This window comes from Oryctolagus cuniculus, chromosome 1, assembly GCF_964237555.1.
Source record: "Oryctolagus cuniculus chromosome 1, mOryCun1.1, whole genome shotgun sequence".
Classification (NCBI taxonomy): Eukaryota; Metazoa; Chordata; class Mammalia; order Lagomorpha; family Leporidae; genus Oryctolagus; species Oryctolagus cuniculus.
Window position 1 is genome coordinate 78,402,730 of NC_091432.1, and position 17,633 is coordinate 78,420,362.

Here is a 17,633-nt window from a genome sequence, read left to right on the forward strand (position 1 = left end):
TTTAAATAATATTATTTCTACTTTATACATAGTTTAAGAATATTACAACACCATACTTCTAATTCTTCCTTCCTATCCTTTCTTTCTCCTTTGTGCTGTTCATTTACCTTTACATGTTACTCCACAACGTGCTTATTTTTATTTTTTAACCTTTTTTTGCTTTAAATCAGAGGTTGGCAAACTTTTTTCCTAAAGGGCCAGAGGATTAGTATTTTAAGCTTTGTGACCATGTGGTCTCTGTCACAACTACTCCACTTTGCTATTACAGTGTGAGTTCCTGCCACCCATGTGGGAGACTAGCATGGAGTTTTAAGAGTCCTGGGTTCAGCCTGGGCTAGTGCAGACTGCTGCAGACATGTGGGAACTGAACCAATGGAGGAAAGCTATCTATCCCCTCCTCTTCTGTCTCTTTGTCTTTCAAATAAGATGAGAATAAAAATAAAAATAAAAATTTTAGAAAATATTTAAAACGGCAAAGACCATTATTAACTCCTGAGCCATTTGAAAATAGGTAGAAAGCCACATTTGGCCAGTGGACAATAGTGTGCTCATCCCTGCTTTTTAAACAATTACTTTACTTTTAAAGCAGTTAAATACAAGAATAACATGTCTTCTAAATTTTCCTTTATTTTCCCATTTCCAGAGTTCTTCGTTTCTTTTTACAGTTATAATTTTTTGCCTGATGTATTCTTTCTGCCTAAAGAACCACTTTTAACATTTCTGGTATCAGGTCTGCTGGTGATGAAATTTCTCAGCTCTTACCCATCTTGAAAAAGTCCTTATTTCACCTTCAGTATTGAAAACTGTTTTCTCTATATGTAGAATTCTGGTTTGACAGATGGTAGTTTATCTAGCTTTTTCTCCTTGTTATAATGGTAGTTATAATGGTAGTTTCCATTTCCCCTTAATTTTAAATCTAGGCAGAAGGGGTAGTTATATATGTGTTTTGAAAGATCAGTATAATAAAAATATTATGTAAAATTTCTTATTAGAGTATATCTAGAGCAATAATTTGTGAAACACCGTTTCATAATTTTCCCAATCATGTAAAATATAAAATCATTAATTTGTTTCCAAAGTCATTTAGTAAATCACTCATTGAAATTTTTGTTTCATGCATTTTTTGCCTGTAAATGAAATAACTGAAGCCATTGTATTTTCTTCTTAATACAGGGTACTAGTTGCTTCTTGCGCTGGATCAGAAACCTGGATGATGAGCTACATGCTATTATAGCTGGTAAAGCAATAGTAAAGTTATTGTATTAATCAGTGGTAGGAATGAATCTGAAATAGCTTCCAAATTTTATCAGGTTTTTGTGTATCTTCCTTTTCTGTTGTAATAGACCAAGCCAAACATGATGTTTGTGAAGTCACATCCAGGCACTCCTGCCATCTGGTATTTTGAGTTGGCAATATAATGACTTGGGTGTCTGCCCTGCTACTGGCCAGAAATCCTAGAGAGCGTATCACAAAAGAACATAAAGATAAAAAATATTCTCTAAGTGGTTAGTGGATGTAAGAGTACACTTATTAATTCTATTTTGGCCATGGAAAATGACATATATTTTCATATTTATTTTAAGGAAGTTATTTTATAAAACTAAAGAATATTTCCTATTAAGTACAGTATATGCATTTGTTAAATTAAAAGATCATTTCTGAGATATTTATTAATTATAATCCTACTCTAAATGTTCCAGTCCCTAACCTCTTGATTGTCTATTTATAGAATAAAGGAAAGAGAATAGTGATAATGACACTAAAAATAAATTGAGCTCTTAAGTGATAGATGAGTATTTCTGCTTAAAATCAGAAATGGCACCCATAGTTTTTTTTTTTTTAATTAATTTTAAAAATGTGATAAAACATCTCCACGTTTTAATATCATTAGGTATATCGATTATGTTATAATAAGAAAGAATGCTACAAATCATTTCTTAACTATTCAAGTGATTTTAATGATTGAGTACCAAAGAAGTAATTTGCAATCTGATCAGTTTTTTCATTTTGTTTCAGGATTTTTGGCAGGTGTTTCAATGATGTTTTATAAGAGCACAACAATTTCCATGTATTTAGCTTCCAAATTGGTAGAGGTAAGCACACAATTTAATGCATAAACAGTTCCAAAGTATAAAAAGCTTTTTTTTTAAAGGAACTCTCTTTTTTTTTTTTTTTTTTTTTTTGAAAGACGGAGTTACAGAGAGAGAGAGAGAGAGAGATCTTCCATCCGCTGGTTCACTCCCCAAATGGCTGCAGCGGCTGGAGCTGAGCCAATCCAAAGCCAGGAGCCAGGAGCTTCTTCTGGGTCTTCCATGTGGGTGCAGGGACCCAAGAACTTGGGCTGTCTTTCACTGCTTTCCCCAAGGACATTAGCAGGGAACTAGATCAGAAGAAAAGCAGCCAGGACTTGAACCAGCACTCATATGGGATGCTGGTGCTGTAGGCCAGGGCTTTAACCTGCTGTGTCACAGTGCTGGCCCCAGATATAAAGCTCTTTTTATTTAGCTTGATAATGGAGAAGAAAAAAAAAAAAAAAAGAGAGAAAGAAAATGCCATCTATTTAGTAAAATGGATTACTTGTCACAGGAGAAAACCAATAATGAGATCTAATTTATAGAAGATGTTTTCTATCTGCTTCCTCCCATACATAATTTGAATTTTATAAGCCAAGCGGTGATACCTCTCTGTTTCTTCTGCCATCAGGCTATGCATATCTGATCTTGGCAAAAGGAACTGGCCCATAAAGTGTGCTAATAAGGGCTTTTTTAAATAAAGAAAGTTAGAAATTTAATCTTACTATGTTCTTTTGTGAAATTAATTAAAATGGTGTAACAATCATTTTCTTTAATTAATTTTATATTAAAAATGCTATAAATGCTGTATAGTAAGCATGTTATAAAAATCAGCTCTCTGAACAGTATAAAACGTGTAAGTCAAAGGCATACATTTATTAGGTATCTATTCTGTTCACATTATTGTGCTGGGAGTTGGTAAGCATAGAGAAGTATAGAAAATGGTTCCTGCCCTTCATGAAATTAAAATATGGTTCAGTAGATAGGTTTTATTATGGGAAATAATCAGGAACAATTATTACATATATTACTAGATAACTGTTTCATTTTACATTTCTATGGAGCTACTCTACCACATCCAAATTATACTTTCTTTGTTTTAAAGATTTATTTTGGGGCCAGCGCTGTGGTATAGTGGGTAAAGCCGCTGCCTTCAGTGCCATCTTCCCATATGGGCAACGATTTGAGTCCCGACTGTTCTACTTTGGATCCAGCTCTCTGCTATGGCCTGGGACAGCTGTAGAAGATGGCCCAGGTCCTTGGGCCTCTTCACCTGCATAGGAGACCCAGAGGAAGCTCCTGGCTCCTGGCTTCGGATCATTTCAGCTCCGGCCGTTGGGGCCAATTGGGATGTGAACCAGCAGATAGAAGACCTCTCTCTCTCTGCCTCTCTTTCTCTCTGTGTGTAACTCTGAATTGCAAATTAAAAAAAAAAAATATTTGGGCCGGCGCCGCAGCTCAATAGGCTAATCCTCCGCCTAGCGGTGCCGGCACACTGGGGTCTAGTCCCGGTCGGGGCACTGGATTCTGTCGCGGTTGCCCCTCTTCCAGGCCAGCTCTCTGCTGTGGCCCGGGAGTGCAGTGGAGGATGGCCCAAGTGCTTGGGCCCTGCACCCCATGGAAGACCAGGAGAAGCACCTGGCTCCTGCCTTCTGATCAGTGCGGTGTGCCGGCCACAGCGCACCGGCCGCGGCAGCCATTGGAGGGTGAACCAACGGCAAAGGAAGACCTTTCTCTCTGTCTCTCTCACTGTCCACTCTGCCTGTCAAAAAAAAAATATTTTATTGAGAGAGAGAGAGAGAAGAGACAGAGATCAATCTTCCATCTGCTGCCTTGCTTCCCAAACTACTAGTGGCTACAGGTGGGCCAGACTGAAGCCAGGAGCCAGGAGCCTCCTCGGGATCTCCTACTTGGGTTGCAAGGGCCCAAGGACTTGGGCCATCTTCCGGTGCTTTCTCAGGCACATTAGCAGGGAGCTGGATTGGATATGGAGCAGCAGCAACTCAAACCAGTGCCCATATGGTAGGCCAGCAATGCAGGTGGTAGCTTAACCCACTATGGCACAATGCTGGCCCCCTGAATTACATTTTCTTCAGCATGAATACAATACAATATATCTATACCTTTTAATATAGTGGTATATTATTTTCAAACTAATAAGCAGGCACTGTATTAGCTTTTTCTTGTTTCCTAAATAGTTTAGAACATCATACATGTCTTATAGTTCTTCTGAATTCTGTCCCTAATGTGTATTACTTTTTAAAAATTTATTTTTCAACATAGACTTTTTGATTGAGTTATATGTAATCTATTCACTTCATAATTTCTTTTGTTGCTTTGCTCTTTGATTATGGTAGTTTATATGGATCTTGACAACTTTTCATGGCACATCACTTGGAATATAACTAAAATGTAAAATTTATTCCACAAATAGTTTTGCACTATGGTCTAGGGTTAGTGTTGCAGGTCATGCAAAAATAACTTATTTTAGCTTGTATGTTATTTTAAAAATTTATGTATTTTCATCTTATTTGAAAGGGAGGGAGACAGATGGAAAGAGATCTTTTATCTTCTGGCGTATCCTCTAAATGTCTGTTAACAGCCAGGACTAGATCAGGAAGAAGCCAGGAACCTGAAATTCAGTCTGGGTCTCCTACTTGGGTGGCTGGGATGCAAGTCCTTGAGTCATCCGTCCTGTGCTGCCTCCCAGGGTGCACATCATCAGGAAGTTGGCTCAGAAATAGCATAGCCGAGACTTGAACCAGGCACTCTTGACAGATGATGCAGAAGTACTAAGTGGCTACTTAACCACTGTGTCAAATGACTGTCACTGTGTTTTTGTTCTTCATATCATGGATCACTCAGACCTTCTTGAGCCTCTTTTTACCTTACTCATATAGCATTCTTTCTTGGCTGCCTTGAAGCCAGGAGCTAGGAGCTGGGTCCCGGTCCACCATGTGGTACAGGGGCCCAAGTACTTGGGCCAACTTTAGCTGCTTTCCAGGGCACATTAGCAGGGAACTGGATCAGAAATGGAGCAACCAGAACTTGATACTCATATGGGATGCCGACAATGCAGACAATGGCTTAACCTGCCATGCCAGAGTGCTGACCCCTCAAAAACATTTTTAATACCAAAATTTATCTTTTAATTCCATTTTCCATGAATATTTTGAAGAAGCTTTGTATCTATCATGTATTTCATGTCTGCTTGTTACACTTGCTTTTTCTCTCTTATTTAGTTGTTGATACTATATATCTTTAAAATTTTTATTAACACAAAGAGAACAAATTTCATGTATTTAATAAGAGCAGTTCTAAGATAACCATACTTTCTTCCTCCCTCCTCTCCATCCCTCAATCCCCCTGCTTCCTATCATTCTTTTTCTTTAATTTTTGCAAAAACATAATTTCAATCCACTATATAATTGCAGCCTTAATGTACCACTAACCATAATATTCACCAAGTAAAAAGCCGAAAGACCACAGTTCCACATGAGTATAAACAAGAGCTAAAAGCAACAATCAAGTCACAAGATATCTGTTTCATTCCTATACATTTTTTTGCATTCTGTATTTTTTTAATTTTCATTTTTTTAACTTTTATTTAATAAATATAAATTTCCAAAGTACAACTTTTGGAATATAGTGGCTTTAACCCCCATAACCTCCCTCCCAACTGCAACCATCCCATCTCCCACTCCCTCTCCCATCCCATTCATATCAATTCATTTTCAGTTATCTTTACATACAGAAGATAAATTTAGTATATACTAAGTAAAGATTTCAACAGTTTGCACCCACACAGAAACACATAGTATAAAGTACTGTTTGAGTAATAGTTATACCATTAATTCACATAGTACAACACATTAAGGACAGAGATCCTACATGGGGAGTAAGTGCACAGTGACTCCTGTTGTTGACTTAACAAATTGACACTCTTGTTTATGAAGTCAGTAATCTCCCTAGGCTCTTGTCATGAGTTGCCAAGGCTATGGAAGCCTTTTGAGTTCACCGACTCTGATCATACTTAGACAAGGCCATAGTCAAAGTGGAAGTTCTCTCCTCCCTTCAGAGAAAGGTACCTCCTTCTTTGATGACCCGTTCTTTCCATTGGGATCTCACTCACAGAGATCTTTCATTTAGGTCTTTCTTTCTTTCTTTCTTTCTTTCTTTCTTTCTTTCTTTCTTTCTTTCTTTCTTTCTTTCTCTTTCTTTCTTTCTTTCTTTTCTTTCTTTTCTTTCTTTTCTTTCTTTTCTTTCTTTTCTTTCTTTTCTTTCTTTTCTTTCTTTTCTTTCTTTTCTTTCTTTTCTTTCTTTTCTTTCTTTTCTTTCTTTTCTTTCTTTTCTTTCTTTTCTTTCTTTTCTTTCTTTTCTTTCTTTTCTTTCTTTTTTTCTTTTTTTCTTTTTTTCCAGAGTGTCTTGGCTTTCCATGCCTGAAATACTCATGGGCTTTTTAGCAAGATCCAAATGCCTTAAGTGCCAAGTGCCTTAAGTGCCAGAGTGCTGTTTAGGACATCTACCATTTTATGAGTCTGCCATGTATCCCGCTTCCCATGTTGGATCACTCTCTCCTTTTTAATTCTAGCAGTTAGTATTAGCAGACACTAGTCCTGTTTATGTGATCCCTTTGACTCTTAATCCTATTATTATGATCAATTGTAAACTGAAACTGGTCACTTTGACTAGTGAGATGGCATTGGTACATGCCACCTTAATGGGATTGAATTGGAATCCCCTGGCATGTTTCTAACTCTACCGTTAGGGTTAAGTCTGATTGAACATGTGCCAAACTGTACATCTCCTCCCTCTCTTATTCCTACTCTTATATTTAACAACAGATACTGGCAAGGATGTGAGGAAAAAGGGACACTTAACTCATTGTGGGTAGGAATGCAAACTGGTAAAGCCACTATGGAAGTCAGTCTGGAGATTCCTCAGAAACCTGAATATAACCCTTCCATACAACCCAGCCTCCCACTCCTTGGAATTTACCCAAAGGAAATTAAATTGGCAAATAAAAGAGCTGTCTGCACCTCAGTGTTTATTGCAGCTCAATTCACAATAGATAAGACATGGAATCAACCTAAATACCCATCAACAGTAGACTGGATAAAGAAATTATGGTACATGTACTCTATAGAATACTATACAGCAGTCAAAAACAATGAAATCCGGTCATTTGCAACAAAATGGAGGAATCTGGAACACATCATGCTGAGTGAAATAAGCCAGTCCCAAAGGGACAAATATCATATGTTCTCCCTGATTGGTGACAACTAACCGAGCACCTAAAAGGAAACCTGTTGAAGTGAAATGGACACTATGAGAAACAATGACTTGATCAGCCCTTGTCCTGACTGTTCAGGAACAAATTAATACTTTATCTCTGTTAGTATCTTTTTGTTCTACTTAATGCTATTGGTTGAACTCTTTAATTAACACACAATTATTCTTAGTTGTTTAAACTTGCATTTTTTATTAACTACCACATATCAGAGAAAGCATTTATCTTTTTCAGACTGACTTATTTCACTAAGCATAATGGTTTCTAGTTGTTTTTTGCAAAAAAAACAGGATTTCATTCTTTTTATGTCAGAGCAGTATTCCATAATGTATATATACCACATTTTCTTTATCCAGTCATCAGTTGATGGACATCCGGATTGAATTCATATGTCCCACTGTCCTATATATAGGACACCTATAAAAACCTAAATAGAGCAATAAATATACCACTTATATTTGCTTTAAAATAAATATATTGTCAGTGAAATATTTGCAGAATTGAAAACTTGGGACTTAATGGATTAAATGTTTACAAGTGAATGAATGAGGAAAGGGATGAACAGATCCAACAGGGAAGTGAGGCCCTTAGGATTTTATAAAAATCATGAAGAATAAATGGCATAAAAGTAGTAGAAATAAGATGCTATTAAATTTCATAGAAAGTATTACCATTTGCTGCTGGGGTTTGGAGCTCAGGAAAGGAAATCACTGACATTTAACCTAGTCATGGACTTGAACTCTGAGGAAAGTACTAGAAGTTAAGAAAGTAGAAAAAATAGTCATAGGTAGAAGTATATTGCCCAACTGTGTTGTTATTGCCTTTTAAAATGTTTTCCCCTTTCTTGGTTAACACTTGTATTATACTTGTTTTTACAGACGATGTATTTCAAAGGCATTGAAGCAGGCAAGGTTCCCTATTTTCCTCATGCAGATACTATCATCTATTCCATCTCTACGGCAATTTGCTTCCAGGCAGTAAGTATAGCTTTTTGAAATGAGAAATAGAGTGCTTTTGTTTCTAATATCCTTTAGGCCAGTGAAGGGAAAACAAAGAGTCTGGGAACGTTTCTGTTTATGATGTTTTATGCTATTTTTTTCCCCAATGAACCAGCTTGTGTGTTTCAAATCATTGACATGTTAACTTAATGGACCAGGTGCTGTTTTATGGGCAGACCAATTTTTAGTTTTAAATATAGTGCAATTTATATTAGTACTTCAGTATCTCGAGTAGAATGCCCCAATAGTTATCTTTCATCGATTAAAAAAAATGATAATAGGATAAATGTGAGTAATTGCATTTCTCCAATAACACTGAGGAAATGAGGATAGAAGGAAAACTAGTTTAATAGAAGCATTGTTTAATCTCTTTAAATTCTGCAATCATCATTATGATATTCATGTTTTTAGAGCTGTTGCAAAATTTTTGGGAGTTTATATCTTCCCTTTCTTGCAGGAATGCTGCTAGGTTGATTAAATCATTAAACTAGTGAACTGTCAGCTCTTCAATGTGTACTCAGAAAATGCTTCTTGATGATAATGAATATCCATCCCATTATTATTTCAAATGCAGCATTTCTGCTTGAAGGCGTATTTACAAATATTCTTGAAATCAACTTAAACATAAATACAGGTTTTTTATTACTATCACATTTTCAAGATATAATGAACAAGAAGGTAAAGATAAAAGTATTGCTTAAGACTGTTGACAGTTTTGTATTTACTAAAGGAAGTCTCAAATTGAATAATCTTAGGCTGTCATGGAAGTTCAGACCTTGCGACCATCTTACTGGAAATTCCTTTTAAGGCTCACCAAGGGCAAGTAAGTGATTAAAATGTTTTAAATACTCATAGTGAAAAAACAGTTCTCATAAAAAGATTATGAATTTTTTGTCTCCTTGAAGGAATGTTCTTTCAGTGCTAAAGGAGTTTTATATATAAATTAAGTATGACCAACTTAATACCATGAAGCATTCCTTAGGCAAACATTCTTTTCTCTATAATACTTTAGTTTAAGTGTTCCAGATTAATACCATATTGATCTGATAACTGCTCATTAGTTACTACATAAATACTTAAGATATTTTGAATCTTTGATCTCATCTTTTTGATTAGAAAGTTAGATTCATTAAAGTTCATTTCTATATAATAAAGATTTTTTTTTCCATTTTGGAAAACTAATTATCTTCTGTTATCTGTTATTGTAAGTGTACCTTCTTCTGCCTTTCTCATCTTTTTTATTCCCCTTCCTGATCTTAATCTAATTCTTTAGAAGGTAGTTTGCCCTGATACAAAGAGCATGGACAGACCTACGTTTGACTCCATCTCTAATACCTTCTGCTGTGTTATTGTGGCAAAGTTACTTACTCTCACAAACCAAGGTGTCTTTTCTTCTGCAATGGAACAATGATACATACAAAGTATGGTTGTGGGAAAATTAAGATGTTTATAGTAGTTCTTAGCACTTAGTATATACTCAGTAAATCATAGCTGCTATATTACTGTTATTACTAATAAAAATAATAAATGCTTATTTAGTGCTTACACATATGGTTTTAAGTATGTACACAATGCATATATATTTATGTTAGTACTTAAAATAGCTCTATGAGATATGTGCTACTATTATCCTTGTTTTACATATAAGGAAACTGGGTTTCACAGAGAGGTTAGCTAGCTTATCAGAGTCACACAGCTAATACATCAGTGAAGGAGCTGGAGATGCAAGGCCAGCAGTCCAGCCTAAGAAATCTTACTCTTAGTGATGACATTATATATTCTTTATATTATTGTGTTATAATTTTTTTGCCATTTAGTTTTGTGCACTTTAGTGAGTTTTACCCATTGATAATTTTAGAGAAGATCTTGCTTTGGAAAAGAACTAAAAGACATTTATTGGCTCTGGGAATAAGGATGCTGGCTGATGAATCAAAATTAATTTCCTTCTGCTGTCTTCTTTAGAAGGAACTGCTTGTGAATAGGCACAAGGATTCAGAAGGTCTTGCCTGCTTATTAACTAAACATGTGTTTTTTTAAAAATTTTATGTTCCTTCAGTTAAGTAATAGGAAACCTGAGGATAGGATTTTCCTCTTGTGTTTATTAAAAATGTGAAAACTTATATGCTCTTTGCTTTTTAATCATTAAATATTTACATATTTGGTTACACTTTCTTTTGATTGTAAGACATTAAGATGTCAATTTTGACATTGCATTACATTACATTAAAATTACTTTCAGTACATTTGCCTCATTGGTAAATGTTAGTTTATTCATTATTTATTTAGTTTCCTGTAGTTTCATTCATCAGAAGAAAAATTCACCTAATTGTTTATTTGACATAGTGTATTGGAAGCTAGATTTCTAGAAGAGGTTGAAGGAACAGTTGTGATCTCTGGGGCTCCAAGTCTCTTTAAATACAATAGGAGGTAGTAGTGGCCATTGTTGTATAAATGCCTGCATCCCATATCAGAATGCCTAGGATCAAGTCCCACTTTCACTTTTTTTTAAAAAATTATACATGTGACGTTTGTGTTTGCCAGTGGGTTTAAATCTTTTGTTTTGTCAACATTTTCTATTTTACTGTTCTATGAAACTAAGTAAAATTAAGTAAATACTTTCATTTTGTACACTCCATCAAATAATTCTTTGCTGTATCCTGTTTTACAGATTTGCTGTCATGAACCGGAAAGTCCTTGATGTTTTTGGTACTAGTGCATCTAAACACTTTCAGGATTTCACTCCCAGGTTGGATCCAAGATACACAACTGTACCACCAGAGTTGCCTACAGAGTTTTCTTGAAGATGACTGTAACTTATTAATGTGACTAAATGTTTCATCATTTTGTCCTGAAGAGTTAATTATGTTGAACACAAAGAAGGGGGCCCAAGCTCAAACTTCAGTGTTATTTCAATGAGATATGTTCTTTGTTTTCTTACCAATCAGAAATACAGAAGCTTTTTAGGGAGGTGTTGCTTAATAATTAAGCTTCCCCTGTAGCCAGAATCTGATTCTGGATCACTGTAGTAGTTGATATTATGATATATTATCGATTAAATTATGTCCATAAGCAATATTAAATCTATATAGAAATATAATAACAAATAAGAATACGCTTAAAATTACTTTAAAAGATGTCTTTAGTTCATTCCAATATTATTCTTGGTTAAAACTAAGAATATTTCCGCATTTTAGGATTTACAAAGGATCACGGGTACATGGATTTGATCTGTATTTTTTTTAAACTTTTGAATGAGTGTCTGTAGTAGTGGAATGTTATAGATTTGAAGTAACTGTCCACAGATGCTGCTGCTTTAGTTTACAGCAACTCAGTTGGAGAAAAGTGGCCATTCTTACTTCAGGGATGCAAAGGTGGGTCTTAGAGCATTTGGATAGATATTGTGGTATCCATGGTCTTTCAGCTCATAACATCATCTCTCCCCTTGATCAGTTGGGCTGTTTGCCTTTAGTACCTGTGTACTAAGGACAGGTTAGGAACAAATGGAAACTGACACATTTGATATAGTTGAAACAGATGTTTAATCTTTTATAGTAGCATTACACTTGAATATTTAAAAACAAAACTTTGAAATCTGTAGGTTCGCATTTATTAGGACTGAATTCTTCATAGTTCAGTCTGTATGACATTTATAGAAGGGATCAAAATCCTATGGAACAAAAAGCGTTTTGGTGAATTTGGCAGTTTGTGCTCTCTCAACTGTTTCACCTACATCCTGATGTTTTACAACTAGAAATAAGATAAAGGTCCAACAGTTATTAAAAAGTGCATTTTATTACTAATTAGATTCAGGTTCTCCAGGCTTCTTTAAAACATGGTCATTGCCCTTTTTACTCTGGAATAAAGAAGTGACAAAATATAGTCGTTGTCTAATATGAAAGTTCAGGAAAGCTGTGATTAAAATATAATCACTATTTCAAGTTCAGGGAAAAGTTATACTTTTCTAAGTTAATTAAAGGCTTAAGTTGTGATATTTACAGTTAATGTAACATACAGGAATGATTTTTTAATATAATTTTGTTGCTGAAAAGTTTTTAGGCCATTGTATGTTATGTAATACAACTTGTGTTGCAACAGGAATTATACGCCAGACTTTAAAAAGGTTTACTCCCCAGTATTCAATTTCATCAAGCCTTCATTACTTCTGTTTGTATGTAATCCTATTCTTGGTTGTTAGGGCAAATTGCAACCCAACAAAAAGACACAGGTACCATGGTAGCAGAGAGAACCATTAAAATTTGATCAAATTTTGCATTGAGATTAACTTTTTAGAATTGATCTGTTCACTTGGCAATACTGTTCAAAAATCATTCTGGTTTCAGATTTCAATATCATTTAATAATTTAGTCTTCAGTTTTTATTCACTGGAATCAAAATGATGACTGTTACTGTGTTTACTTTTTCAAATGAAGTATTAAAGCACTGAGAAAGCTCTGCTACTTGTACCTCATTTTCTCTATTCAGAAATTGTGTTTATAATATTTTTCCTGTCAAGTTAAAATATACATTTTAATCCATAAATTATTATTTTCACTGACATTTAAAGATTGTGATATTGAAAGACAGATTCTACTGAAACTTTCTGAGATTGTTTAGTAAAATTTTGCTGGTCAAAAAAGTGCATGTCTGTGATTTTTTTCTTTTACAAATTGCAGTCATTTAAAAATATTACATAAAACGTAAAATGAAATAATCATCATGAAGCAAAATATAGTAGTGCACATACAGCTTATGTGAACAGTTACCTCATTTTCAGTGGTGAATTGAAAAGTTCACTTTGATTTCATTGAGACAGACTGTAAAGTGTAGCTGTTCAAGCAAACACAAAGAAGCTTTGTGTTCACGAAAACAATAAAGTGAGTATTTTTCTACCTCTTCCTAATTAGATATTGATTTACAACTTCATGGTATCAGAAAGTCAAATATCTCTCTCCATTCCACAGCATCTTTTTTTAGTTATTTAAACTCTGAAGGAATATCTTTGGTAAATTTCCGTCAGAACAGATTATAGTAAACAATAATGTGCCCGCTTAGTCTTTCTGAATCTTCATGCCGATTGAAAAGCAGTGCATTTGGAGCAGTAGTGATATGGCCATTTCATTGCCATTTCCTGAAGCAATCTAATCATAAAGATAGTACCAACCAGTAAAGATTGTGTTTTCAAGACAATAATTTTCTCCAATCTATTAGATTCTTACCTGTTTTTCATCAGATTGTTTGTGATAATTTTTATTATTCATTTCTGAAATAATATCTTTGTTTCAGTTGTCTTTTTTCATAAATCCTACATGTAATATTTTTCTTGATCTATAAATTTAGTTGCCACTCTATTGAAACTATCTTTTTATTCTTTGCTTTCAGATTTTATAATTCACTTTTATCTGGAACGAAACTTTCTTTTGCGATGAAATCCAAATGAAATGATTTTAACATACTCCTTTCTTGTTACACCAGTGTATTCCGATCCTTGGAGATTGTTTTTAAGCTAACATTTAACATAGTTAATAGTGCTGACAACATTATTTCTCCTTGTATTTCATCATATCCATAAGTTTCTGAGTCTTCTCTTCCTGGAGGTATTGAAAATCAATATCTGAGCTCTCAGGGAGCTTCACCCACAATGCCTGTGCCACTTCCTCTTCTTTGGTGGTAGTCAAGCAGCTTTTTGGGGGGTGGGTATTAAGCTTCATGGTTAAGATGCCTCTTGCATTGTCCACATATCATATCACAGTGCCTGGGTTTGTGTCCTAGCTCTGCTTCTGATTCCAGCTGTCTGCTAATACACACCATGAAAGGCAAGAGATAATGGCTGAAGTAGTCAAGTACCTGCCACCAACCAGGTGGAAGATCTAGATTGAGTTCATAGCTCCTGACTTTGGCCAGGTACAGCTCCAGTTGTTGAGGGATTTTAGAGAATGAACCAGTGAGTGGGAGCCCTTTCTGTCTATCTCTCTTCCCTTTCAAATAATTTTTAAAAGAAGAAGAAAAGGAAGAGGGAAGGGTGGAGGAAAAAGAGGAAGAAAGAAGAAGCCTCCCAGTAGGGCCTGAGGGGATGTGTCTACTGAGGACAGAGACCCAGGTGTTCTTGTGGTTTGGGGAGCAGAGAAGCCACAACCCAGAGATTACTTAATTCTGCTTGTATTTTATTTTTATTTATTTAAGCAGCGAGTAGTCTGATCCAATGCCAAAGTTGTTCTTTGCTCTACAATGATGAAAGTATTAATTTCTGAATTGTCATCTTACTAATACAATCTGCTAGACTTCCTTTTCACAGCCCACCACTCAGCGCTGAAGCCACTGTTGGTGCTAGTTCTTTAATTCCTTCTTGTGGAATCTGCAAGGAAAAGAGCATCAGGGACTGACATAACCTTGAGATTAGGGTGTTGACTTAGTTCTAGGGCTATATTGTACTGTGTTTCTATTTCTAGTTGTAGCCACAGGTGACTTTGTAATAGCTCTGTAGTTATGAAAAGGGTAGCTAAAAAAAATGAGAATAATATTGTGTATAACTTCTAGAAGCAGGGGAGAGGCAGAAATTGGCCATGATGCAGCTCATGTCCTAAGGCTGTGGCAGACTGGAAGTGATTGTCAGAACAGTCTCCTGTGCCCTCACAATATAGACATCCTTTTTTTTTTTTTTTACACTAGACTGTTTTTGTAACTTGGATTAAAGTTAAAAAATGGAATTGCAGTCATTGTTTTTTTCTCAAGATTTATTTGTTTAAAAGGCAAAGAGAGACAGATACACAGATCTGTCCACTGGTTCAGTCTCCAAATGGGCCAGGCGGAAGCCAGGAGCCAGGGACTCCGGTCTGTTTTCTCACAGGGGTGCCAAGGGCCCAAATCTTCCACTGCCTTTCCAGAAGCACTAGCAAGACTGTTGAATCAGAAGCAGAGTAGCCAGGACCTGAATTGGTATTCCCCTATGGGATGGTGGCATCACAGAGGCTTAACCCACTGCTCCACAATGCTGGTCCCAGCAGTCATTGTTAATGCTCATCTGATGGCTATTTAATCCTTTTTCCTCGCTGATGCACCCAGTCCCAGGTGATGGATCATAATTGTTCAGTGTCCTTCATATGACTCCTGTCTTCAAGTCCAGATATTTTCTACCCAATGTTTATCCTGAGAGTGGTCATGTGACTCAATGTTGGCCAATAAGATGTTATGGAAGATTGAGAAACTTGGAAAAATCTTTCCTCCCATTTAAATGAAAGCTCTTTCCTTTTTCTCTAGTTCAGGACTCTAGTATTAGTTACTGAGATCTAGGTCTGCACACATGAAGTGAGGACAAAGCTGAAAAAACCACCAATGTTAAGATGTGAAGACAGAAAAATAGCAAGAACTTTCCTCCCAAATGACATTGTTGAGCCACTGCATCAAAGCAAATCATCACGTATTTCTGAGCCTTTTCAGAAAACCAATCTCTATGTCCTAAGGTTCTATTAGTAAAGAATTCTGCTGCTTTCAGCTAAAAGCATCTTAAATTGACACATTCCAGTCCTGCATAGATCAGCCTCAGTTTCTTTTCTCAACAAATCCTTCTGTCCCTTGATTTAGCATTTTTCCTCCCTTCTTCTAACTTCTACATGTATATTGAAATGTCATCTCTTCTTTGAAGTTTTTGCTACTCTGTCCTTTAATCTTTGAAGTTTATTATGATTCTTAAGTGTCATGTGAAAAGCATCAGTCCATCAAACTGTATTAAATAGATACATTCTGTGAAATTTTGGATTTTTCAGTCACTTTATTATTATGCTATGACAGCCAAATAATGATTAAATTCATTTGAGGTAAGCCTCCTAAATCCAGCTTCATTGCAGATTCCAATTCTGTCATTTGCTCTTTACAGCTTTTCTTAAGAATGGGATGGCTGTATCACTGATACTGTAAGATCCAGATTTTTGTTACGTCTTTTCTCAAGAAAAGTTTTCCCATTTACATAATTCTTTCCTATTGCTGTACCTTTTTAGGCAAAGGAGGCTATAGGTAGATATGTCTAAAACAAATACAAGTAAGCAAAGAAACTCCAGGTGATAATCACCACCTGACAGGGTATATATTTTGCATCCTAAAAGCCATTTTCTGTACCATCTGAGCTATGGGAATGGGTTCTCTGTAATCTGGATTTCTGTCACTGAATTCCAAACCTATATGCTTGGGTAATTGGTTTCACTTTGTATATAGTTTGTGAATTATATAGAATTATCTGAGATGCTAATACTAATTCATTTCAGCTTTATTTGCCAGAAAAAGGGCTCCTTCAGCTGTAGAACCCAAATCATATTCATCCTAGACAAGTTTACCAGACAGGCTGAATGTAATGAGCAAAAAGCTGTGTCCACACTTGGCCGTCTGTACCCAGAGAGCGCTGTGGTGGACTTCCATTGCTGTCTCACTGCAACAGTCTGCTAGCATCACTCATGCAGCACATTCACTTGATTCAGATTAGATGAGTGGTTTATGTTGCTCCTATAGTTTGTTCTATGTTTGGAGAGCAAAGACCTTGGTTTGTCTTCCATCCTAGTGCCTGTGTCAGGCATTTTTGTGGGAAGTGGAATAAGGATGGGACATGACCTACTCAGTAGTTATTGCCTGCTAACTTCACAGAGCCTGAAGACCTAAAGTCTACCCTTAGCTTTCCCTATAAAAGTCTGGAAAATATTATCCTTACAAATGATTTTGTAAATACTCCAGGAAATTGGCTCCTACTAGTATCCCAGCAGCTACTGGAGCCAGTTTGGCTTCAAATCTTAAACAAATGATTTGTCTTCTGTTTCATTTGTTTGTTTTTTTTTTTTTCTGGACAGAGCTGGAATTCTGGATTGTTCCCCAGTTTAAAAACTGCCAAATCCAAACCAGAAGTAGACAGCGCCGAACACAAGGCTTTCCTTTCCCACTCAGTTTCACAGGGAAGAAAATCAAAGGCAGTTTGCCCAGAATTACATTTTATGTCTGGCTTCTCAATCTTATTTTATAATGAAATATTGCTTTTTTTTTCCGTAACAAGTATAATCTTCGATATTAGAGTGAGCAAAAGGCCTGGAATCGTTCATCAGTGCAAGTAAGGCTGTGGCAAATAGCTTCTTCTAATTCATGTATTTAAGGGAAAAAAAAAAATTAAAAATTAAGAAGTCCACCTCTGATATGTGGTAGATTGTTTCTGTTAAATTCATTCCCCATATCTTGTGAGGCATTATTCTATTTTAGCCATTAGAAAAGTTGGAACCAATGAGGCTGAGACTTTGCCCAAGG

At 35.7% G+C, this 17,633-nt stretch overlaps 1 protein-coding gene across 7 annotated transcripts in view; it reads left to right on the forward strand.

Moving 5' to 3' along the window:
* TMEM135 (transmembrane protein 135) overlaps positions 1 to 12,996 on the forward strand; it is a 289,095-nt gene extending 276,099 nt beyond the window's left edge. For 5 of the 7 annotated variants that reach the window (XM_051821449.2, XM_002708646.5, XM_051821444.2 and 2 more), the window contains 5 exons: positions 1,174 to 1,237; positions 2,017 to 2,093; positions 8,241 to 8,339; positions 9,116 to 9,183; positions 11,029 to 12,996. In XM_051821449.2, coding sequence (XP_051677409.1) covers positions 1,174 to 1,237; positions 2,017 to 2,093; positions 8,241 to 8,339; positions 9,116 to 9,183; positions 11,029 to 11,161 — 441 coding nt within the window. In that variant the 3' untranslated portion in view covers positions 11,162 to 12,996. The remainder of the gene's footprint in view (positions 1 to 1,173; positions 1,238 to 2,016; positions 2,094 to 8,240; positions 8,340 to 9,115; positions 9,184 to 11,028) is intronic. The other 2 variants (XM_051821457.2, XM_070076525.1) reach the window with 1 other exon arrangement.
* The last annotated feature ends 4,637 nt before the right edge of the window (positions 12,997 to 17,633 follow it).